The sequence below is a fragment of the Equus przewalskii genome, chromosome 14, assembly GCF_037783145.1.
Source record: "Equus przewalskii isolate Varuska chromosome 14, EquPr2, whole genome shotgun sequence".
NCBI classification, from domain to species: Eukaryota; Metazoa; Chordata; class Mammalia; order Perissodactyla; family Equidae; genus Equus; species Equus przewalskii.
The window spans coordinates 32,509,912-32,534,338 of NC_091844.1; the positions used below are offsets into that span (position 1 = coordinate 32,509,912).

General features: G+C 39.9%; 1 protein-coding gene across 2 annotated transcripts in view; it reads left to right on the forward strand.

The window, feature by feature from the left end:
* Positions 1-8,037: 8,037 nt before the first annotated feature.
* The window catches only part of GFPT1 (glutamine--fructose-6-phosphate transaminase 1), a 56,708-nt gene continuing 40,318 nt past the window's right edge, over positions 8,038-24,427 (forward strand). Inside the window, exons 1-3 of one of the 2 annotated variants that reach the window (XM_070572459.1) lie at positions 8,038-8,293; positions 19,228-19,335; positions 21,771-21,878. In XM_070572459.1, coding sequence (XP_070428560.1) covers positions 8,287-8,293; positions 19,228-19,335; positions 21,771-21,878 — 223 coding nt within the window. In that variant the 5' untranslated portion in view covers positions 8,038-8,286. The remainder of the gene's footprint in view (positions 8,294-19,227; positions 19,336-21,770; positions 21,879-24,427) is intronic. The other variant, XM_070572460.1, reaches the window with a different exon arrangement.

A 24,427-nucleotide genomic window follows, 5' to 3' on the forward strand; every position in this document is an offset into this window, starting at 1 on the left:
GTAGTCCCCAGTGTAGTAGCACATAACTTCTCACTAAAAGACCAGAAAAAAAAAAGAAAAATCGTAATGTTGAAAACTGATAAAGAACCAAGTTCTAGAATGTAGACAAAATTTGCATTGATTATAAGACAGAGCAGGCTGAATTGAGAAGAACTGCCTTTAACATGCTCAGTCTTTACCTTATGAAGCAGAATCTCTTTGGAAAAAAGGTGAGAAACTACTTTGGTCCTTCTTCCACTAGCTTCTCCTGATTTAGAGATTTATAAGCTGTGCCATGCCAGAAATTTGGACAGTTATCTTTCTCCTAGAGAGTACTGCTTTTTCAGATAGCCCAAATAGCATGTTATCATTCTCTCTCATTTCTCTATGGTAATTCAGAGAGAACAGTTCAAAGACAATATTAGGAAAGGAAAGATAGGTACATTGCATCTCTGGAATTCTGGTCCCTGAAAGTACAGAGATTAAGATAGGGATGGAAAGAAGAAGAACTCCAGCAGTTACGAATGCTGGGAATTGAAGTTTTTATTTTTTTCCTTTGGCTCATAGAACCCGACAGTGGAGTTGGAGAATTTGTTCCCTGAGCTATTATAGATGAATTCAGGTTAGACTCTGGGAATTGCTTTATAAGCTAGGCACATTAACTCGCCTTTTAGCTGAAGCTACAGGAAATGGAGATTGTGGAGGAGATGCAGTTAATGGCAAGTCTTGGGTATGGCCATGAAATAAGTGGCTGAGGTGAGTAGTGGATTACATTATTGGAAGAAGGGAAATCACGGAACTGAGAGGCCAAGGTATTGAAAAGATTTTCTACAAAAGGGAGCAGCTATGAAGAAGGATGAAAGGTGGGGAAGAACATTCTAGCCATACAGAGCAATGTAACCAGAATCTGGAAGCTGGGAAGTGTATTTGGGAACTGCAAGAAGCTAAGTATAGCTTGAGTGTGAAGTGGAAGTGCTTAGCTGGAAATGGTGCAGAGGTAGGGAGTGGGCAGTATGGAGAGTGCTGCAGAAACTCTTGGTTGGGAGCTGGTCCCGTGACCTAGTGATTAAGTTTGGTGTGCTTTGCTTCAGTGGCCCGGCTTCACTTCCCAGGTGTCGACCTACACCTACTTATTGATGGCCATGCTGTGGCAGCGACTCATATACAAAATCAAGTAAGATAGGCACAGATGTTAGCTGAGGGTGAATCTTCCTCGAAAAGAACAACAAAAGAGAAACTCTTGGTTGCCTCCCAGCATACACTCCTGCTTCTTACTTAGAGAGGCCCTCTCAATTATCATTTGGTTGTAATATGCCCAGGGAAGGTAGGTCTCATCTCAAATCCAGAGGATAAATTATAACTAGTCTAAATCAGTCATTTTAATTCCTTTTCTCTGAGTCATTAGTCTAGGTGTGGACATATGACCCAGCTCTGGCAGTGAGCTGTAAGAGAAAGTCTATTGACAAGTTCTGGAAGGATTTTCTTCCCTGATAGAGAGTGAGAGTGTTAGTCTCTGTAAATAAGGCTCTAGTCCTATCCATTCATTTTCTCCCTGCTTGGTACTCTGTAGTATGAAGACTTGATGTCCAAGGCTGTGACAGTCAACTTGTAATCCTGAAAAGCCAGTCCACCAAGAATGGCAAAGAAGAAGGAAAAAAAGGTCCTGGATCCTTGATGACATTATTGACCTTTGAGCCAGCCAGGGAACCACCCTTTTTCAGATATCTTGAGAGAGAAGTTTTTCTTGTTAATAGCTGCTGTTGTCAGGTATTCTGTCACTAGAAGCTGCTGCTAGATTGCCTTCTAGTAGACAAAGAGCCTGCTAAATCATGGAGGACTTGGTAAATAACTTTACTGCTTTTTTTAATTTGTGGCAGTCACTGCCAAATGTCAATCTTAAAATGAAAACTAACATTTTAAATTAATCGAGCCACTTTTTCAATCGAAGATTAATTTAGAAGGTATAGTTTAATCAGGTAGTAGTTTTTATTTTTGAGCATTTTCAATTATACTTAATTTCCTCCTAGACAGTCCAAAAGAAAGAATCAATTAACCCCCTAAGATGTTTAAAATATTTGTTTGCATGAAGTATTCTTGAAAACACTTTATAAATAAGGGACGTTTCAATAGGTATTTGAAACTAAGGTTATTGGCCAAGAGTCAGCCATGCACTTGGAGGATTTTTTGCTAACCAATATTAGGATGAAGCCCTATACAAAATGATAAGGAGCAAAATATACAAAAATAGCAAACTTTCATTGAGCATTCACTATGTGACCAACACTATTCTAAGCACCTTACATTTGTCATTTAATCCTAGGAGATCGGTAACTATCATTGTCCCCATGAGGCACAGGGAGAAGTACATATTCTATTGCCATACAATATAAGTGGAAAAGCCAGGAACATGAGCCCTGGCATTCTGGCTGCAGACCCTATGCACATTGCTACTATACTATTTTGCCTTAAGGATTGGAGCCACATACCCCGCCTGAGTCTTTCTACCTGAGGGAGGAGAGAAGCTTTCCTTGTCTTCACAGGTACTGCTTTCTAGTGGGCAAAAGTCTTTTCCATCTTTTGCTTGCTCCAGACCATAATGGGCCAAGCAGTGCATGTGTGTCCATTTTTTATCCAGAAATATAACCTAGCTGCTCTCCAGTCCAGTGGGAATTTACCTCCCTTTGGGAAACCCCAGCCTTATACCCCATTTCCCCACAACAGAGTTAACTATGATAACTCCACAGGGTGCTTGCAGGCTATGCAGATGTGATTCTGTATTCTCTGAAAGAAACTCTAGAAAATAGTATTTTTTCTATCACCTTGCATTTCTAGTGATCTTTCAGCTCTAGGCAGCTCCCCAAATGGTCCACCTCTATTCTGACTCCGATTACATCCTACAGGACAGAAATAGTAGATAGGACGAGTTAATCTCATGGTTTCCAATTTGTTGACAACTTCTTGGCAGTAGAATCAGTTTCTTTCAAGCAGAGCTAGAAAACTCTGCCCCAGGTTCTACCTACTGGGAAAATTTGGAGCCACCCTGGGAAGAGTATTGGGGAATGTTAATTCCAGATGGAGTCAGCATCCTTTGTTCTCAAGCCTGAGGTTCCTGGTGCGTCAATCAAGGTCATGTTCACCTGATGTAGCGGTCATCTTTTGGTGTCCCTTTTTCATTCTTTTAGCAACACTTTCTCCTTTCTTTGAAGAACTGCTACCTCTTGCTTCCTGTGTGTGGCTCTGGTGGAATTGTCCAATCACAGTGTCCTGCCCTCTTTGCCACAGGAGTGGGGCATATGACTCACACTGCCCTGATCAGAATCAGTGCCTAGACTATAAAAAGCACGTATGAAGGAAACTCTCTTTCCTCTTTGACTGTGAGCCCTAAACATGTGATTCCAGAGCTGTTTGAAGGTCATTTCCCTGTCCATGAGGTCAGATAGAGAATCAAAGAGTTCTGACAACATTGTGTGCCTAGATATAGATATGCCTGAAGCTCTCTTGATCTCTGTCTTTCCCAACTACATTAGCCAATAGATCCCCTTCTTCAGCTAGTTTGAGTGGATTTCTGTTGTTTGTGATTGAAAGCTCTATCCTCTAGGAATTTAAAACAAATACATGTATTCAACATTGAGGAAATCAATAAAATCAACATTAGGTGGATGTATTAGGGTTCTTCAGAGAAACAAAACTAATAGTATATATATAAAATAGGATATATAGAGAGAGAAATTGAGATTTATTTTGAGGAATTGGCTCATGCAATCATGGAGGCTGGCAAGTCCAAAATCTGCAGGGTGGGCTGTCAGGCTGCAGACACAGGAGAGAGCCAAGGTAGTGGCCCAAGTCCAGTTCTACTGGCAAATTCCTTCTTACTCTGGGGAGGTCAATCTTTTGTTCTTTTCAGGCCTTCGACTGATTGAATGAGGCCCACTCACATTATGTAAGGCAATGTGCTTTACTCAAAGTCCACTGATGTAAATGTTAGTCTCATCCAAAGTACCCTCACAGAAACACCTAGAATAATGTTTGACTAAAAATATCTAGGCACTATGGCTCAGCCAAGTTGACACATACAATTACCCATTACAGTGGGTAAAGTTTGCTTTCATCATCAATTTATTCCTGATTCCTTCTTCCATATCTTGACCCCCCTCTCTCTGCATTACTGCACTCAATTCCACATGCCCTTGTATTGTCCCTTTCTTGTTCAGTGTCACCAACCAAGGTAATCTTTCCAGGTCTGCCTTCTTTCTGATTTCAGAATTATCTTTATCCCATTAAAACTTGCATTTCCTCAGTGACCTTTTCACACCTGGTATCCAAATGAAAAGTAATCCTATAAATAATTCATTCTAAAGTGTTAATAGATGATAATGACTTAATGTAGGATCTCCTGGGGAAGGAGGATGTGTTCTGCGTTAAATATATGTGTACAGGTGGAGTTTAGGCAACTTGATAGGTAAGGAGTGGAGGTAACGTTGGATGAGGGAACCTTCTGGTCCCCTTATAATCTCATTTTGTGAGTGACTATCTAGTACTCTATAGTCAAGCCCTAACTATTTAACAACTGGTTCCCTTTTTAACGTTTCCTTTCAAAAAGGGGCAAATGCAAAGATGTAGATGTCTGAGATGGCATTCTTTTTTAGGGAACTGGCAGTAGTTCCATATAGCTAGACCATAACATGCTTGAAGAGAGTGGTGGGAGATGATGCTGATAAAACTGGCAGGAGTCACTTCCTGAAGAACCGTGTGTGTGCATAGGAGTCTGGACTTAATCCTACAGGTGAAGGGTACTCAGTGAATTGGAAGCAAGTAGAAACAGGATCAGATTTGTGTTGTTGAAAGGTCACTCTGAAAGGATGAAGTCGGGTAGTGGTGGAAGCAAAGGGATTCATTTAAGGAGTCTTTCTGAGGCCTTGACTGGTGCCTTTTGTTCTTGTGTTCATTTCTTCCTTCTCAGAGGCCTTAGTGGCTCAATTTGCTTTTTTTCCTTTGATACTTGCCTCCATCTTCTCTGTCCATTATGGTACATTTCTCCACAAACTACCTAAAAAGTGGGACCAATTCCTCCCCCTCCCACCTTCTTGTTATGCACAGACCTTTTTTTCAATTGAGATATAATTGACATATAACCTATTATTTTCAGGTGTACAACATAATGATGTGATATACATATATATTGCAAAGAGATCACCACAATTAGTCTAGTTAACATTTATCACTACAGTTACAAATTTTTTTCTTGTGATGAAAACTTCTAAGATCTACTCTCTTAACAACTTGCAAATATACAACTCAGTATTATTAACTATAGCCACCATCCTGTACATTACATCCCTAGGACTTATTTATTTTATAAGTGGAAGTTTATAACCAGACATTTTTTATTTTAATAATTTTATTGCTATTTGTCTTTGGAATTCTGATAAGCGATAACAAAAAATGACATGGGAAGACATTTAAAAATCTTATAAAGCTATTTCAAACATGGTTCTTCTTTTCTTTGGAAATGGCAACTGGAAGCTCTGATGGCCTTCCATCAGGCTGCATGGCAAAGAGAAGGCTGAGAGCCATCAGATTTGACAGGACTAATCTTGTGAACAGGGAAATGGACTTACATAAGGGGTGATGAATGACATCCCCTTACCATCACTACTTTTAGTTCAGTTCAGAACTTTTGATTAGGAGAGAAAATCCTTTCCATTTCCTCAGATGTCTGAATTAGACCCAGATGTCCCCTTTCTTTCATAGATCATTTATTTTCTCCTCCAGCCCTTATTCCCAAAGGTCCAGCTAAGGCAAAGCTCCAGATATAGGGGGGTCAGACAAATAAACTTCTTCCATATTACTGTCTGGACTGGCACATGGTTACAAAGGGCTCTTTGTTGCAGTGGGTTAGTGATGTTGTTCATGGTTGGGTTGGGAAAATATTGGCTTTCAAAGTTTCTTCCTCTCAGCTGGTCGTAAGCACCTTCCAAAATAGCTGTAGAATGGAGATAAGACAACTGATAGTCATGGTGGAGTAACAAGCAGCAGAAGAAAGCAGGGGTTCAATGGATTATTATAGTTTGAGCATGAGAACTTTGGTGCTACTGCGGGCATTCTCTGTGGCCTGGAGAGATTTGCTGGCAGTGCACAACCGTGTTGTTCAAACATTGGAATCATACCTCGACTCCTTGGCAACATTACTAAGGTCTGACCAGAACCTCTAAGATGAGGAGAAGATGTACATCCACAGAGCCTTTTACTTCTTGAATTAAGAAATGTGTTGTCTATTAACAAAGAGCTCGCTGTTCTTTAACTTTGCTCTGGGTGATTTAGGGACCTGTTTAAGAGCATGAAATATTAAAGGACTTTCAGGTGAGAAATACTTTGATTAATTAAATGTGACATTTTTCCCCCTCTCTTTGAGGCCAGTGATAAAAAGGCATTTTTTTCACTCTGAGAAAAACTGAGAAGCCCTTTGCTCATATGATCATATAACCAGCCGTAGAAAGTCAATTTTCCTAAGAACATATAGCTTTTTGTACTCATTCAAAAACTTTTTTTTTATTTGGTGAGGAAGATTCGCCCTGAGCTAACATCTGTGCCAATCCTCCTGTAGTTTGTATGTGGGATGCCTCCACAGCATGGCTGACAAGTGGAGTAGGTCCTTGCTGGGATCCAAACTGGTGAACCTGAGCTGCCAAAGTCAAGTGTGAGGAAGTTTAACCACTCAGCCACCAGGCAGGCCCCCCAAAACATTTTTGACCCCTTACTTTGTGCTAGGGTTTATACTAGGTGTTTGGTCTGCCAAGACTTGTTCTAGCCTCAAGAAACTTACAGCCTAGTAGGGACATACACAAAAAATCATAAAATATCAAAGCATATTGCTTTAAAGGGGCAGCTCAAAGAATGAGGTTAATACACATCCTCAAGTCTGTGTGGGGAGACAAAATAGATTTTCCCCAGGAGGTGGCATTTAAGTAGAGATGGGCCAGGGATTCCACAAAGAGTAACCAACATGTGCAAAAAATTTGAAAATGATGGCCCAGTGTAAAGGGCTGGAAGGTGAGGTAGGAAGAGAGCAGTAGTGTGAGGTAAGACCAGACATCTGGGGTCAGAAGTCCATGCACATTCTGCATGCCATCCAATTGTTGATTTGATTCTACTCTAGAGCCATTAATAGAGTTATGGTAAACATCTACATTTGACGAAAGATACCATTTAAATCTTCCTAAAGCAAATGCTCAGGTAATAAATTCTCAGAAACATCATCTCTCTCTTGGCAGGAATGGTGCATTAATTCACAGAATTAATCTTTCATGAGTCAAACCTTAAGGATGTCAAATCTAGGCAATTCCTATGGTCTTCTCAGATGGGCTATCAGAAATCCGGGCCAGCAGAGTTTCTTAAGGAGAGGCGGATAGTGTTGGATATTTGAGCCTTACAATCTACCCCTCCCCCTCTGCAAGAAACTAGGAGTTAGAGAGGCAATGGCCAGGGGTGGGGATGGGGTGCGGAGAGCTTTTAGAGGCCAAGCATATCACACAGAGCTTCAGTCAAGAACTGAATTGCTTGTTAACAGAAAGACAGGCTGAACCTGAATGACGCTTTGCAGTTAGGATTTTGGGACCTCTTCTCCCTCACCTCACTCAATTCGTTTGTAACTCTTCTTCAGCCTAATGTCCCTTTTCTTCTCTGAGTTGTCTGTCTGTGCCCCAGGAGCCCCCTTTTTAGGCCTCCTGTTTTCCACCTTCTCTTTCCCCGCTTCGTGGGGTACCGGCGCCTGGGGCCCTGGACCGCACTAGGCGCCCTCCCCGAACGCTATTTGCTTTGCTAACAATTCCATCCTCTTTTCCTTATGCTTCCGTCATTCCTTGCCAGCCACCCAGTTTCTTCCTCCCCCACGGCGCAGTCCCTCCCGCTGCTCGCCCGAGGGCCGGGCGGCTCCAGGAACCTCAAGCGGATGCGGCCCGGAGCCGATGCCACGTCTCCGCCGCCAGCAGGCCAGCGCCTGCGTGGGCTCGGGGGCGGGGCGGCGCGGGGAGGCGGGATTTGTGCGTGAGCGGCGCGGGCGCCGCCCAATAGGACCTGCGGGCGGCGGCGGCGGCGGCGCGGTGCGCGCGGAGGGGCGGGGCCCGGCGGCAGTTGCTGTCGAGCCCGGGAGGTCGACAAGGCTGTGGTTGTCTCGGCCGTCGCATCCCGCAGGGAGTCTGGTCACCGCCGCCTGTCCCGCAAGCCCGCCCGTCACCCACAGGCACGTGTGTACGCTGCCGACCTTGCCAGTCGCTCGCCGTTCGTCGTGTGAACTGCGGCTCCTGCATCATGTGTGGTAAGGGGGCCGCGGGCGGGGGGCGTGTTGCGAGGCGGTGCCGGGGTGTGCTGTGGACGCCGCCAAGGCCGGAGGCGCGGGCTGGAGCGGGAGTGTGGAGCGTGCGAGGTCTGGGTGATGGGTGGGGGGCGTCCCGCCGTGGCTGCGGGTGCTGGGGCCAGGGGCCGGCCTCTGCGAGCCGGAGGGGGTGTAGTGGACCTAAGCGGGCACCTGACAGGAGGGCGGGCCCTAGAGGGGATCTGGGGGGCCGAAGGCGGCGGCCTTGCGGGGAGAGAACCACGAGGGAAGAGAAATGTCTGTATTGGAAAAAGAGAGAGGGCTGAGGGAACTGCGGTGTGGAGGGGAGTGTCCTCAAAAGAGTCCACCAGGTGAGTGAGCAACCTGTGGAACATTAGGTGAGGTCTCTCTGAACTGAACTTGCCTTCTCCTGGGATTTACCTTTTTGAAAATACTGATTTTTTGTTGCTTTCTTTTGGGCAGGCCCATTAGAAAACAGAACTATAGCTAGAGATACGACGATGGCATTACACATGGGCTTACTTCCTGCCACCCCCTGTCTCAACAGAAACCATTGCTAATCAATAAGTTGGCGAAGGGGCTTAGACTTGACCTTTGGTGGGAGATGTCCGGAAGTGACCGTGGTCATAGATCATACATCGTTTCTCACTTGCGTGTGCACTCGTTTAGAACACTTAACCTGTGAAAAATATTTGTCTGCATTTAACACGTTTTACCTAAAACAGTTAAAATGTAAAGTCGGAACCTTTTATTCCATATTTTGAGATTTAGTCGTTTTAATATTACCTAAAAGTGTTAAAAGGGGTTGTCGTCAGAATTATATCTGAAATGACTGATATGCCCTAAAATTGGTATTAACTTGGTCGTTGTCAGTAAAAAGAATCGTATTCTTACCGTTCTTATTGAAATTTACAATTGATCTTAACCGTGGAAGAAAGAACACTTTTTTCAGGGAAGTATGATTGTAATAGAGCTCTCTGGGAAACTTACTCTTTTAGGCTTTTGCAAGAAGAACCCAGCAGGAGTGGCTTGTCTCACTGGTGTATATTTTTCCTGTATTTAACTTTATGCTAATTTCAGCTTCTGAAAATGAGGAGTCCGTTTAAATTTAGAATAGATTAAAAAAAAACCAGAAACACCTATAAATAGCTTGCTGAAATTATTAGAGCAGAGCTGACTTTGGAATCAGTTATACTATTGCTGTGTCTAGTTAGAGTGATTTTCCAAAACACTGAATTTAGTTTGGAGCTGTGAAGTAGTGAATTTTGCAAACTGGATAATCCCCAGTGTGCTTCATTTGGTAATTAACTGTTCCTGGATGATGAGGTGTGCGCCTAGTCAAGTACATAGCTTTCTGTTTGCAGGTCATTTCTTCATCTTGTTCCAGGAAAAAAGGGAGTCAAAGAACAATAAAACAACAAATCAGATCTGGTTTAGAAAAGGTTCAGATAAGGGTGAGGCTTTTAGGGTGAGACTGGCTATTGGGAGTTTTCACATAGCCGACATCCCCATTCCACAGAGTTTTTTACTGCTGAGGAAACAGGTTATAACCAATAAATAAAGAACCAGTATTTGAGGCATTTCTAAGGTCCTGTTTTTAACCCAGACCAGAGTTTTGCATGATTCCAGGAATAGGGTCCAGAATTTATTTCCTTTCTAATGTAGATTCTGAAAATTAACTGTTAAGACAAGTTTGTCTTTATTTTCCTCCCACATCTTAATTGTTGAAATAAAATTTCTAGGCAGAGAAGTTGACTGGGAATGAGATTAGACGGGAACATTTAGAGGTTTACCTTCTGATCACTTGCTGCCTGTTCAAGTTTTTATAAAAGATTATTTGGTTTCAACATTGCAAAATGTCGAAGCAGAAGAATGAGGGCTGTATATTCTGTGATCTGCTTTTTCCAATTAGATATAATGATAAAACTGTTATAATTTGCCAGTTGTATTGGGATGATAGTAAGTGTTAATCAGGAAAAAAAAAGATTCTATGGTCAGGTAAATTTGGGGAGCAACAGATTAAACAGTGTTGAACTGGCTTTTTTCATTGGAGAACTTCTTGGGACCTTTAATGTGCTAATAAATGTTGTGAATTACCCAGAGAAGAATAGTGAGTCTATTTTCCGAATTTATTTTACCTTCCTCTTATTCTTGGTTCTTTTGGAATACCATTTCCCCCCCCTTTTTTTTTTTTTGAGGAAGATTAGCCCTGAGCTAATTGCTGCCAATCCTCCTCTTTTTGCTGAGGAAGACTGGCCCTGAGCTAAGATCCGTGCCCATCTTCCTCTACTTTATTCATGGGACACCTACCACAGCATGGCTTTTGCCAAGCGGTGCCATGTCTGCACCTGGGATCGGAACCGGCAAACCCTGGGCTTCGGAGAAGTGGAATGTGCAAACTTAACTACTGCGCTACCGGGCCGGCCCCCAACAGTTTGTCCTTTTTTATCTGTTTTACCTTTGGCTTTGGTGAGAGAGTGTCAAGTCACTTAAGCTACCCACAGCTTTTAACAGATTTTGCTGTTTTTATAAATGTGGGGTTATACGCTTCTGATCTGATGGTGTATATAAATGGATTTTTAGTAAATGAGGTCATATTTAAAAGCAGTAAGGGAGCTCGCAATTTAGAATAGCCTGAAATTAATCCTTAAAAAGTTTTTTTGTAATTATACTGTCTAATGGCTTTGTGGGTCATTGAGGGATGCTAAGACTGGCTGCTAGGATAAATCATAAAACCAGTACTATTACCATATCCTTAGAAATCATACTGGATATAAGGTAGTTGTGAAAGAAAATAATTAATTGCTTAATAAGCATTTCCTCAATTGTGTTCCCTGGGAAGGGAGAAGTTAATAAGTGCTGGTAATGAGCAGTAGATGGTAGGGAAGAGTTTTAAAACATAGAAGTTCGGGAAATTCCGCTTTTGGAGATTCACAGTTAGCAAGATTAAAGGTTCTAGGAAGTTCTACAAATAAACTTTTTATTTAACCCAGTATTTCTTAGATCTTTAATTGTGGAAACTTTCTTTCCCCTCATCCCTATTTAGCATCCTGAAAAATAGTGTTCTCTTTCTGTGGTTTGGGAATTTTTTTTTTTTTTTTTTTGCTGAGGAAGATTCACCCTGAGCTAACATCCATTGCCAATCTTCCTCTTTTTGCTTGAGGAAGATTCACCCTGAGCTAAGATCTGTGCCAGTCTTCCTCTATTTTGTATGTGGGTCACCACCACAGCATGGCCACTGCCAAGTGGTGTAGGTCTGTGCTTGGGAGCTGAACCTGGGCCGCCGAAGTGGAGCATGCTGAACTTAATTGCTAGGCCATAGGCTGGCCCCTGGTTTGGGAATTTTTTTTTTTTTAAGATTTTATTTTTCCTTTTTCTCCCCAAAGCCCTCTGGTACATAGTTGTATATTTTTAGTTGTGGGTCCTTCCAGTGGTGGCTTGTAGGACGCTGCTTCAGCATGGCTTGATGAGTGGTGCCACATCTGCCGCCAGGATACGAACTGGTGAAACCCTGGGCTGCTAAAGTGGAGCACGCAAACTTAACCATTTGGCCACGGGGCTGGCCCCTGGTTTGGGAATTTTTGACTGTACATTTCAGGTATCTAGAAAGCGTTAGAAGATATTTGAAGTGGTGTCTTTATGCTTAGCACTGTGCCCTTTGGAGAGATGACTGAAACAAAGGAATCTCCTTGAAGGAATTGCTGTCTGGATGGAGGAAACAGTGAATACATATGCAGCAGGTGTGGGTGATAATACACAGTCTTTGTTCATTGCCATGTTAGAGACCACAAGTGGAATGAATAGAAATCCAGAGACTGGTTAGGTCAGGAACGTTCTGATGATAGGGCAGGACTTTTATGTTGAGGAATAGTGCTAGCTGATAGAGAACTAGTGCACTGTGAGAAATGTCATTGATGGCATATGTTACCCAACATCACCCAACAGTACATGGGGTCGGAAATAAATTGAGAACTACTGCCAGCAAGTTTGAAAGAAGAAATAGAAGTGCCTGGAAAAGAGGCCAAAAAACAGTGGTTAGAGGCAGTACAGTTCCAAAGTAGTATACTGCCTTGGGCAGAACCTGCAAAAGTGGAGAAAGATCATTCATGTTTAATATGGCAGAGAGAAGTTAAGTGCATTTGGCGATAAAGAAATCATTAGAGAAGTTGCATATATGAAGACAGAAGGACCTGAGTTTGTGTTGAGGAGGAGGGCAAGTATAACACAAAGGGAGAGAGTATTGTGGAACTGGGGTCCCTGATCAGAGTTGAAAAGTTGAGTTCTAGAGCTGTGGTTCCTGACCTGTAAGCTGTGAAGTAACTTAGGATGTACTTTGGTTGATTCATACTCTAAACATTGTCTGTAAATTGAACAAAACTTGTTCTGGACACTGGATAATAAAAATTCAACCCCCTATTGTGTAGGATCCTCAAAATATTTCATTGTTAACAAAGTTCTGTATTCACAAAGTTGAGGAATCACTTGTCAAGAGTTACAAACAGAAGAGGCTGGTTCAGGGAGTAGTATGTGGAATATTTCTCTATTTTGAGCTTATAAGGAAGGATAAGAGGGTATACAAGGTATTTTAATATTAAGATGAAGCCTTCACTTCTGTAAAGTGAGAATCTATGAAAAATGAGAAAGAGGCTGGGAAGAGAGAAATGAAGATTTGAGAGTAGTCTAGATTCTAGACTTTAGAATAGTATCTGGGGAGGTTTGACAGTTAGACAAGCAATGATTAACAGGATTGGTCAGCAGTTGGGAGGGCCCATATGAAAGTGGACCTGAAATGGGTGGACTTCACTGTAGGGGGGTGCTCAGGGATACAGGATTAAGAGCATAATTGTCAGGGTACTGAAAAATTGTGGTCTGATGTGATTGATCAGAGAGAAGTGGGAGAGATGGAATGTGTGAGGGTTTGTAAGCAAGAAGTGCATGCTTTTTTTCAGGAAAGATGATGACATAGGTAGACTGTGAGAGAGTGTGTAATTAGAGGTGTCAGAGTTTAAACAGTGCTTCAAGTTCCAAAATGTTAAATGTGCAAGAGAGAAGTGTTATGGAGCTCCTTCCAGTGGCAACACATACTTACAGCAAAGTAGGGGACACTTGAGCCAGCATTTTTTTTTTTTTTTTGAGGAAGATTAGCCCTGAGCTAACTGCTCCCAATCCTCCTCTTTTTTCTGAGGAAGGCTGGCCCTGAGCTAACATCCGTGCCCATCTTCCTCTACTTTATGTGTGGGATGCCTACCACAGCACAGCTTGCCAAGCGGTGCCATGTCTGCACCTGGGATCTGAACTGGCGAACCCTGGGCTACCGAAGCAGATTGTGCACACTTAACCACTGCGCCACCGGGCCGGCCCCTTAGCCAGCATTTTGTAAATAGGAAAAAGATTTTAAACAAAAAATGCACAAATTGAAATTTCTCATGGTGTCACTCCATATGATTTTTTCTTTGTGTTTTTAGAAGTAGAAAATTTATCTTAATTAATATTTCATCTTTTAAAGGAATCTTATCTGTAGAATGTGCCTCTACAATTATAATATTGACTATGTTTTATGACAAATATCTAGTTCTATGTATATAAGTTTAATTGCAGCATTGTTTGTAATTACAAAGAGTTAGAAAAACCTCAGTCAATAGGGGAATGGTTAGGTAAAATATGATAACTCTATTGTGGACTAGTATGCAGCCATTAAATAGAATAGGGTACATGTGTTATACTGACAGAAAGATGTCAGACATCTTAAGTAAGTGAAAAAATTACAGAACAATGTGTATAGTGTCTAATAAATGTATATTATGTGTTTAAAAAATACCCTAAAATCATATACATCTAGGTCCATATATGTAGAAAAATTCATGGCTGAAGGATTGGGACAATGTGTATGGGATTAATGGTGGTTGTCTCCCTGTGTGGAGGTAGAACGAGGAGATTTTCACGATTCATTCTGTAGCGTTTGTGTAATTTGAATTTTTAATGATGATAGTGAATTCATTTGTAACTTGTTTTATAAGAAAAATTTTTAAAATGAAACTTAAGTGGGATTGTGGATGGATTTTTATTCAAAAAATATATAATTTAGAGAATGAATTTTTTTTTTTTTTTTTTTTTTTAAAGATTTTATTTTTTCCTTTTTCTCCCCAAAGCCCCCCGGTACATAGTTGTGTATTCTTCGTTGTGGGTTCCTCTAGTTGTGGCATGTGGGACGCTGCCTCAGCATGGTCTGATGAGTAGTGCCATGTCCGCGCCCAGGATTCGAACCGACGAAACACTGGGCCGCCTGCAGCGGAGCGCGCGAACTTAACCACTCGGCCACGGGGCCAGCCCCTAGAGAATGAATTTTAATAACACTGATGAATTGCACTGTCTAGGGTCTCAATATATTGAGTTTGTCATGTGAAAAAATATGTAAAATTTCTTATTCATAAGGACATAAATTCAACCAGGAATAGGAAATTTAATGATTTGATTAGTCAGCTAAATTGCATTCACTTTTCATTTCAATAAGATTTAATAGTCTTTACTTAGACCTAGGTTGCTTTCAACTACGTGTCAAGTCTGTAGTCCAGGTTGTATCTGAGTATTTTAAGGTGTTCCTAAGTGCATTTATGTCATTGAATTTTAAGTTGCCTTTTTCTGAGAAAGGTGCTTGTAGGTGCAAGCATCTGCTTCGGTTAGGGAGATATTTATTCCAAGTACATTCCATTAATAAGAAAACTTACACTATGGAAGCACATGCCATTTTGGGAGTAGAAAATCTCCTCTGCTCCATGCTTTGTGCTCTTGGAGCAGTTACTGAAGAGTGGTGGAGTTGACTTTTAGGCTTCTGTAGTTAGGTTAAGCAGAACTGTTTATTGGGAGGTTTGATAAGACAAGTAGAAGACCTGAAATAGGGGTCAATCTAGTGATGTTTGTTGAATAAGCATCATTTTGAGTTATGAATGCCTCCCTCTTAATCATCTCCTCCATGCCTCATTGGCTGGTCATTTGCCATTGTTTTTCCAGCTACCCCAAGATCACAGATAATTCACTAATCCCAGCAGGTGGGCTGTCTTGGGCCAGCAGTGCTTTCAAGGGGTTGGTCTGTAAAATTGATAGATTCAACCTCTCTATCTCCCACTTTCCTAACCGGGGAAATTAGGTTAATCCTCTTTCTTCCTTCTCTCAGCATTATTACTTTGATCTTAGAAAATTTCTCTTACATGTGTCATTGTATTTTCCTTTCAGTTCCTGCTTAGTTATGTAAGGAGAAATATTGCTCCTACTTCTTCCTCTATTCCTACTCTTCTCATTTTCTTTGTTCTCATAGTGAATCAAAAAAGGACAGTAATGATTATTGGTAATCATTACTTCCTCTCTCAAGGAAAAGGCAGGTTTTGCATTGGAATTTGATATATGGTATTTCATTGAATCAAAGATGAAACTGTTTGGGAAGTGCACCATTATTATATGGACCACAAAGAAAGAAAATATGAATGTCTTAAAAAATCAATGCTATCAATATCTAAAGCCCTAGAAAGTATTCTGAAGATGCTTTCAGAATATCATAGGCTAAGTTGTCTGATTGTCTTTACCTTAAACCAGTGATGAATCTTAGCATCACTAGTAGTAGGGACCAACAGAAAATATAAAATACATACCTGTGAATCATTCTTGCTCCCTATTTTTAACCTAACTCAATCAAGCCTTTAGATCTATCTTCCAGTTTACAGGAAGTACAAGGAATAGAGGAACTGGTTAAATCACACCATGTGGAAATAATTAGACACAGCTAGAAGGGGAGACATTCAAAAAGACAATTGGCCCCAGCTTGTCAATAAGTCAGTGTCTTGGGGAAAACAGGGCAGTTGGGGAGACCATTCTGGATTCAAAGAGACTTATGAGACATAACAATCAAATGTGAGGTATGATCTTTTATTATATCCTAGAGTGAACAAATCAGCTGTAAAAGACATTTTCTTGATAATAGGGAAAATTTGAATATGAACATTGTATTAGGCAGTATTAGAGCATGATCTTAGGTGCAATAATATGGTTTTGTAGAAAAATGTCCTCATATTTTATCTGTTACTTGGCTTTTAATTCATAACAATATATTCTGAAAACAATAAGACCCTTCACCAGGTTTCCAGTTTTAATTTGGTAGATACGATGATACACAGAACAAAATCATGTAAATGTTGTAACAAAGAAATGAGGCTCAGGAGAGAAGTGCAGACTGTAGAGGTATTGAAGTGTCAAAATCATCAGGAATGTCTCTAAAACAATCAGAAAAGAATCCTCAGAAATCATAAACATCAAGTTGGAGGGGATGGTGAATGTCCTCAAATGTCAGAGGTGGGAAATATGTGGGCCTTGTGCTATCAATCCCCACGTAATAAATGTCCCAAAGCATTCATGGCTTTCCTTCCTGTTTAGAAAACGGGGCCACTGAATCCTTTTCAACGGTGTTCTCTACAGCCACTACCAGTTAGTGACTTGTTGGCACTTGCATGAAACCTATTCTTCCATCTCTCAGTAAAACCTGGTCATTTCACAGAAGGGGAAGCTGAGGCAGGGTGGTATAGTGGAAAGCCTTGGGGACACACATGAATTAAAAGAATTCGCAGCATTTCTTCAATGCGAGAGTACTTTTTTATGAGCTGACAAATGTTTAGTGTTAATTTTATTAGTTTATAAAATAGTTACAATTTTGTAATTTTGTTTGGAGGTAAGTCATGGCTTAGAAGATTCCTCTCTATATGAACTTGTGCTCAGGATCTCAAGATTCACACAGTGAACCAATGTAAACCAAGGAGATTGATGTTAGAAATAATATCAAAGTTGAATGCCAAGTTACATGTATTGAAAACAGTGAATTGAATATTGCATCACTCTGAATTTCCTTTTAAAAAATGTATTGGGTCTATAGCTTGTCTTAAAAACAGTTGGTTTTGTGTCAGCATTTAAGTTTTTTAAATTGGTATTTGATTTTTATATTTAATCTTTAATTCCCCAAACGTATTACTTTTACCATCAGAATTAACGTTTCTTAAAAAAAAGAAGATTTTGTAATGAATTTTTCTGTATGGCACTGCATTATTGGGATTTGGCGGCTCTGGACTTCCTCTTCAAAGCTTTCCAGAGTGCCTCAGCCTGCAAACAATCCTCGACAGTGTAATATGTTTTATTAGTTAATGACCTTCCAATGAGCTAGGTCGTGTCCTCCTTTAGCAGATTATTTAGCTGATGGCTAGTCACAGGTGGTGGAGAGTAGACTAGTTGAGAATCGGTATTCTTTAGCACATTTATATTAAAGTGTTATTTTTGGAAAAGATTTATATTTTATGTACTGTCCTTTTATGATCTGATAAAAATACTTATTTGGGACTGATTGATAAAGATTAAATGTACACAGAAAACTAAGATCAGTGACCCATGGGGGAAAAAGTGTAGAACACAGAAAAGTTTGATTACAGTTGGATTATTGGTTTAGTTTCTTCATATTACAAATAGTTTATGAAGGAACAGCAGTAAAAACAAAAACCCCAGACCTCAGGCAGGATTGTGGTTTTGTGAAAGTGAGATACTTGTACAATACAATAACTTAAAAAATCTTTACAACTGTAAGGTTTATTTTTTTGGAATATGAATGAAATATAGGATTTCTGTAAGTCTTTGGGAATGTTCAAAAAATTGTTTCAGGTTGTTTGGGGTTTTAGTTTTAAAATATATATATATATATGTATTTTTGAAGAGCATGATAGTTTATTTCAAAAAAACTTGCACCGTACTGATCATGGTGGTCGGCATACACGTTATGATGGCTTTTTTGTTGGATATTAGAAGTGTGCTATTTTTATATGCTGAAATGTTTTGATAGGACCAAGCTCTTTGTAGAAATAAAGAGACCTTTTCAAATGGAAATGAAGGCTAGTCATTCTGAAGTTCTACCCCACAGAATTAATTTAATCCCCTTATGAATCAGTGGCATTATAGTATAATATAGTAAGAAAAGGGAAGGTTCTTTGATAAATAAGCAACTTGAACTTATACTTTCTTTCTTTTGATCTTCAGTTTTTCTGTATGTAAGCTATCCACCCTGGCCAAAGCACAACCATGGAAGCCCTTGGATGATTTCCGTGCTGCTGTTCCCAAAATGTGGATTTCCTTTGTCTGGGTCCCACTGCCTCTTTCTTTCCCACTCGGTTCACACTGTACTAGTCCTTTTATTTCTAGTTTTGCTTTTCCAAGTGATTGCTTCTTTTCTATGATTTCACGAGTTGTTAACATGTCTTATAGTTGTCTTTTGCTAGTATCTGTGAACAAGTGATCCAAGCCAGTTTCTCTTAAGATGATTATATATATTTTTTAGTTCATTTTCACCTATTAGACTACTTTGGTTGTAAGTATTTTCAACATCATTGATACTTACAAGTTATTTATTCTAAATGTTATTGACAACATGGTCCTTTGAAGTTGAAAAATTATTCCATCTATATAGTTTTATAGGGCCCTATGTTGCTTAAAATACTTATTTCACAAAATGTTTTCCTTTAAACAAATGCACAGTATTTAGGGCATAAACCAAAAATTTGTTGTTTGGTTAGTTTTTAGAAATTAGATTTCACTTGACAAAATGGCAATGATGGAAGATTAGTGACCAGCCTTATAAGCTTATTTGAAAAAGCTCTAAACGTTTATTTTGACGTATTTATTTCAATCTTTTATACTTATGAGAAATTCCCTTTTGAAAACGTTTCACTGCCTTTAAACAATTTAAAGTGAGGATTTCTTTGTTTTTTAAAGATGGACTCTAGCTTTTCATTTTTGCGCATCTTATCCTTAATTATGCAAATGAGAATTTTGTCATGCTTATATTAATTTTGATTGTTTAGACAGAATTTTCTATTAAATAATTTGTTTCTTTGCAGGTATATTTGCATACTTAAACTACCATGTTCCTCGCACAAGACGAGAAATCTTGGAGACCCTAATCAAAGGCCTTCAGAGACTGGAGTACAGAGGATATGATTCTGCTGGTATTTCCTTTTAAATAAATTTAAATTCTTTTAAATAAATTTAAAAAATATTATAGTTTTGCATGATTCTTGAGTCTAAATAGAGAGGTTTTTTTAATTTGTTTTAGGTGACTAGATTCTTTAGTAATGTCTGTTGGGTTGTTTCAGGTAAATCTAAAATCTGGACAATATTTTAGAATTAATTTTTTTTGGGGGTAACTGGTTTATAACATTATGTAAATTTCAGGTGTACCTCATTGTATTTTGATTTCTGTGTAGATTACGTCATGTTCACCACCCAAAGACTAATTACCATCCTTCACCATACACATGTGCCCTGTCCCCTTTCACCCTCCTCCTTTTCCCCCTCCCCTCTGGTAACCACCAATCTAATTTGAAGAATTTTTATATTTTATCATGTATAAAGGGTTTGTTCATGTAATTTCAAAAGTATTAGCATTTATGTAGAGTATTGCTTCTTACGGGTATCTTCTTTTGTTAACAATGTTACCATAAAAACATAAATCACATGAGGCATTTTCATCGTAGAACAAAGTTCTTGAAGGCTTTCCTCTATAAATTATCTTTTTTCTTTCCTGTAACTTTAATTTCTTTGTCTCTAAGGATTCTGTGATTTGGCATATAAACTTGATTAAGATTCTTCTATCTTAAATAAATGACAAAGCAAATAAAAATAACTTTTTGTCAATCTTAGGTTCTACTCTTGCTCCTTCCCTTAACTGTGTCAGGGGTCTCCAAGACCACCCTCAGATTCAGTGATTTCCTAGGAGGATTCAGCATCTAGTTGTACTCACGGCTATGATTTATTACAACCAAAGAATACAATGCAAAAATCAGCAAAGGGAAAAGTTGCACAGAGTGAAGTCTGGAGGAAACCAGGCACAGGCTTCTAAGATTTCTCTCCCGGTGAAGTCACACAGGATGTGCTTAATTTCCCCAGGAAGTTGTGATAACGTGTGAAATGTATACCAGGGAAGCTCATTAGTAACTCAGTGCCCAGAGTTTTTATTGGGGGCTATTTACATAGACACCCTCTGCCTGACGTACCAGAATTCTAGACTCCAAAAGGGAAGCAGATGTTCAACATAAGCCACATTGTTTGCATCAACAGTTCAGGTGCTGTGAGCCACTTGTAATCAGTTGGAGCAGTGGGAACCCTCCTGAAATCCAAGTTCCCAGGTGCCAGCCAAGGGCCAACTTTACAGGCAGGCCTTTCTAAGGATAGTAGTGTCAGACCTACCGTGTTAACTCTTTTCTGTACACTTACCATTGCGAGATGTAATGGGCATTTATCTTTCATGACTTTCTTTAGATAATGGAAAGTCAGTTCCTCAACCCCTTTGTTCTTAAAATTCTCTCCTGCCTTAGCTTCTCTGATAACACATCTTCCTCATTCTCTTCCTAACACACTGATTATTTATTTTCTCTCTGCTTTGGGGGCTCCTTTCCTTCTACTTATTACGTAAATATTTATGTTCTTCAAGATACTTTCCTAGGCCCACTTTCCTTCTTATTTTGTATTTTCATGGGTGAGCTCTGACTTCATCAACCTCCTATATGTTGATGACTTACAGTTCAGATGTATTTCCCAAGCTGTAGATGTGTATTTCCACCTGCATCCTAGAAAGTTCTCCCTGGATAAATTTCTCCCTGGGTAAATTTCTCCACGATATTGTAAACTTTGCATGTTCAGAATTGAACTGAGTACATTCTAGTTCTCACTTCACTATCTACTCTATTCTTTCTGTGTTCCTTTTATCAACAGTCATTCAACAAGTCCTTTGACCCTAGGAGTATCTCAGACTTCTGCTTTCTCATCTTACTCGCAGTTTTACGTCTTAATAGCACTTATCTCTGTCTTCATTACCATTCTTTACTTCAGACCCTCCTCATTTGTGCTTTGCTATGACTATAACTTCTGATGGCTGATTTCTTCTTCTTTCTCCTCCTCCAGTCTATCCTCTACACTGTTTCCAAAGAGAGTTTTCTACATGTTTTTGCCATGTGATTTCTCTACTTAAAACTACTCAGTGCTTTTTCCAGTACCTTCAGGGTAGCTTTTTCAAATTTCTTAGGAGCTTTAGATTCTCAAGAGATGTGTTCCCTGACATTCCCTCTTAATCTCCCTTCTGAGGTGGGTGCATATCTTCTCCGTTTCTCCATTGTTCTTCAGCTGCAGCCTGTAGTACGTTTATTATAACCTAATCCACACTGTACTATAATTATTTTTTCCTTGTCTATTAGAAATTTGAGGATAGGAACTGAGTGATTTTCATTTTTGTCTCTAGCAACTATCATGGTTCTTGACACATGAATTGATAAATAGGTGAATTAATTAGATGAAAGTATTTTTTAATTAAAAATTTTGCCTTACAATGATAATGTAAGTAATAGCCAGTTTCTAAATCTTGCTTTTCTGCCTCTTGATGATTTAGGTGTGGGATTTGATGGAGGCAATGACAAAGACTGGGAAGCCAATGCCTGCAAAATCCATCTCATTAAGAAGAAAGGGAAAGTCAAAGCACTGGATGAAGAAGTTCACAGTAACGTACTTAGTTTGATTTGTGCCGCCCCGCCCACCCTTCTCTTCCTTCTCTCTTCTCTACCAAATTACCTTCTCTCTTCTATTTTGGGGCCCATTTTAAGACAGTGATACTTAAAGTTGAAGAGAAGGAAGAAAAGTGATTTTGTTACTGTCTGTACTGGTTTTAAAATGTACCTGAGCTTCAAAAATGATCATATTAACTAGGGAAGGAAATTAGTTAGGTGCATTGTGTTCAGAGCAAGCTCAGTGTCCTCAAATAAAGTAGCCACAGTTCCTGAGGAAGGGCCTTTCCTAGGTCAAAGGGATTTTTACGGGTGCCCTGATTCATGTGTCTTCACTTGGTGGTTGTCTTCACTTTGGACTAAATGCCTAGTTTAGATGTATAATAAGTCTGGATATTGCACCTTTTAGTAGGTCTGATATAATCAGGTAAGTATCATCTTTTTCTCTGATGATTTTCTTACTCCTCTGGCATAAAGTAGTTGCGCACAGATACATACTCCATTAAAGATGATATACTTCTCAGTGTTGAGTTCATAACATTATGCTTGTACATTTTATTTTTTCATAGGAAACTTGAAAATGAAACAGAAACTTTCAAGTACATTGATTGAATAAACATTTAAAAAGTCTCCCCCCAAAAGCAGGAAGTAGCAGGTTTTTTATGTACCTGCTCAAATGGATGCCATCATAATCATTGTCAAAGGAGTACAGCTAAAAGAGGAAAATGATGAATTTCGTCATTTTTTTTCACATAAACTAAATATTTAGCTCTCTAGTACTTGTTTAACAAATTAAATCAATAGTTATTTTGTGTGTATTGTGGCTAAGATTGGCTAGGGATAAAGCAGGCACCCAAATTACAGGTAAAGAAGGCACTGCACTTCAAAAACTGTAGTATAAATGTTCTGCCTACTTCCTTTACTGCATCCTGTATACCAGGCTGAGTACAGTAGATTCTTTAGTAGACAATAAAACAAATTGTTGTGAGATTCAGGAGAGAGAAAGTTCCCCCAAGTTGGGGAGACTGGGGATACATAGGGAATGGCTGCTGATTATATTTGGGCAGTGAAGGTGAGAAGGAAAAGCCTTCCGAGCGCAATGGCTTGGGTAAAGATACGAATAAGGGAGGCATGGGGGCCGGCCTGGTGGCGCAGCAAGTTCGCACATTCCGCTTCGGCGGCCCGGGGTTCACCGGTTCAGATCCCAGGTGTGGACATGGCACCACTTGGCAAGCCATGCTGTGGTAGGCGTCCCACATATAAAGTAGAGGAAGATGGGCAAGGATGTGAGCTCAGGGCCAGTCTTCCTCAGCAAAAAGAGGAGGATTGGCAGTAGATGTTAGCTCAAGGCTAATCTTCCTAAGAAAAAAATAAATAAAAAGAATAGGGAAGGCAAGTTTGTTGATGAAGTGGTAGGTAGTCCTTTTTATCTATGTTATTGGTAGACAGGTATGGGAGGCTGGAAGGGCAGATTATGACTAGAATCACCAGGTTTGGATGTCAACCTGTTGAAATATACCTCCTCCTTTCCTGTGGGAAAGTCAGGAAGTAGTGGAGAAATGAGAACTTGTAGACATTGCTGATGAATTTGTAACTGATAAATCACTTTGAAGAGCAATCTAACAATCTTTAAAGGGGAGATGCCTATACCTGTGACTAAGCACTTTCCACTCTTGGGCGTATACTTGAAAAATACCCTGTGGGTGAGGAGACATGACAAGATCGATTGCAGCAAAATTTAGAAACAGCCTAAATGTCTACCAGTAAGGGAATAGGAGAATTGGTTGTAATGATACTACATGACCACATGTAGCTTTTGAAAGGAGTGATCTGGTTCTGCATGTAGGGACGTGGATAATTCCTGGGAACCTGATGTTGAGTGAAAAGAGCAACCTGCAAAAGGATCTGTAAAGTGTAGGACCACTTAAAAAACACAAAAGAATACTATCATTTATGAACACATATTAGCATAATAGAAGTCTAACAGTACAGGTAGGAAAGCTGTACATCAACTTGAGAATCCTCTGGGAGGAATGAGATGGGGCAGGGTATAAAGGAGGTATCAACTGCATTTTTTTTTTTTTTGGAGGAAGATCAGCCCTGAACTAACTGCTGCCAATCCTCCTCTTTTTGCTGAGGACGACTGGCCCCGAGCTCACCTCCGTGCCCATCTTCTTCTACTTTATATGTGTGACGCCTACCACGGCATGGCTTGCCAAGCAGTGCCATGTCCGCACCCGGGATCCGAACTGGCAAAACCTGGGCCAGTGAATCGGAATGTGTGAACTTGAGCTGTGCCACCAGGCCGGCCCCTCAACTACATTTTTACATTTTGTATCTTAAAAAAGATCTAAAGCTCAAATGGCTAGATGTTAACATTTGTTAACTCTAGGTATAGATATTTGGATGTTTGTGATGTTTATTTTATTATTCCCAGTGAGTTTCAATATGTTTGACCTGTTAAAACAAAAGGGAAGGACTATATCTCAGAAAAGAAAAGGCCATTAGATTGGTGGAGTAAGAGGTATTGGCAACTCTGACCTTG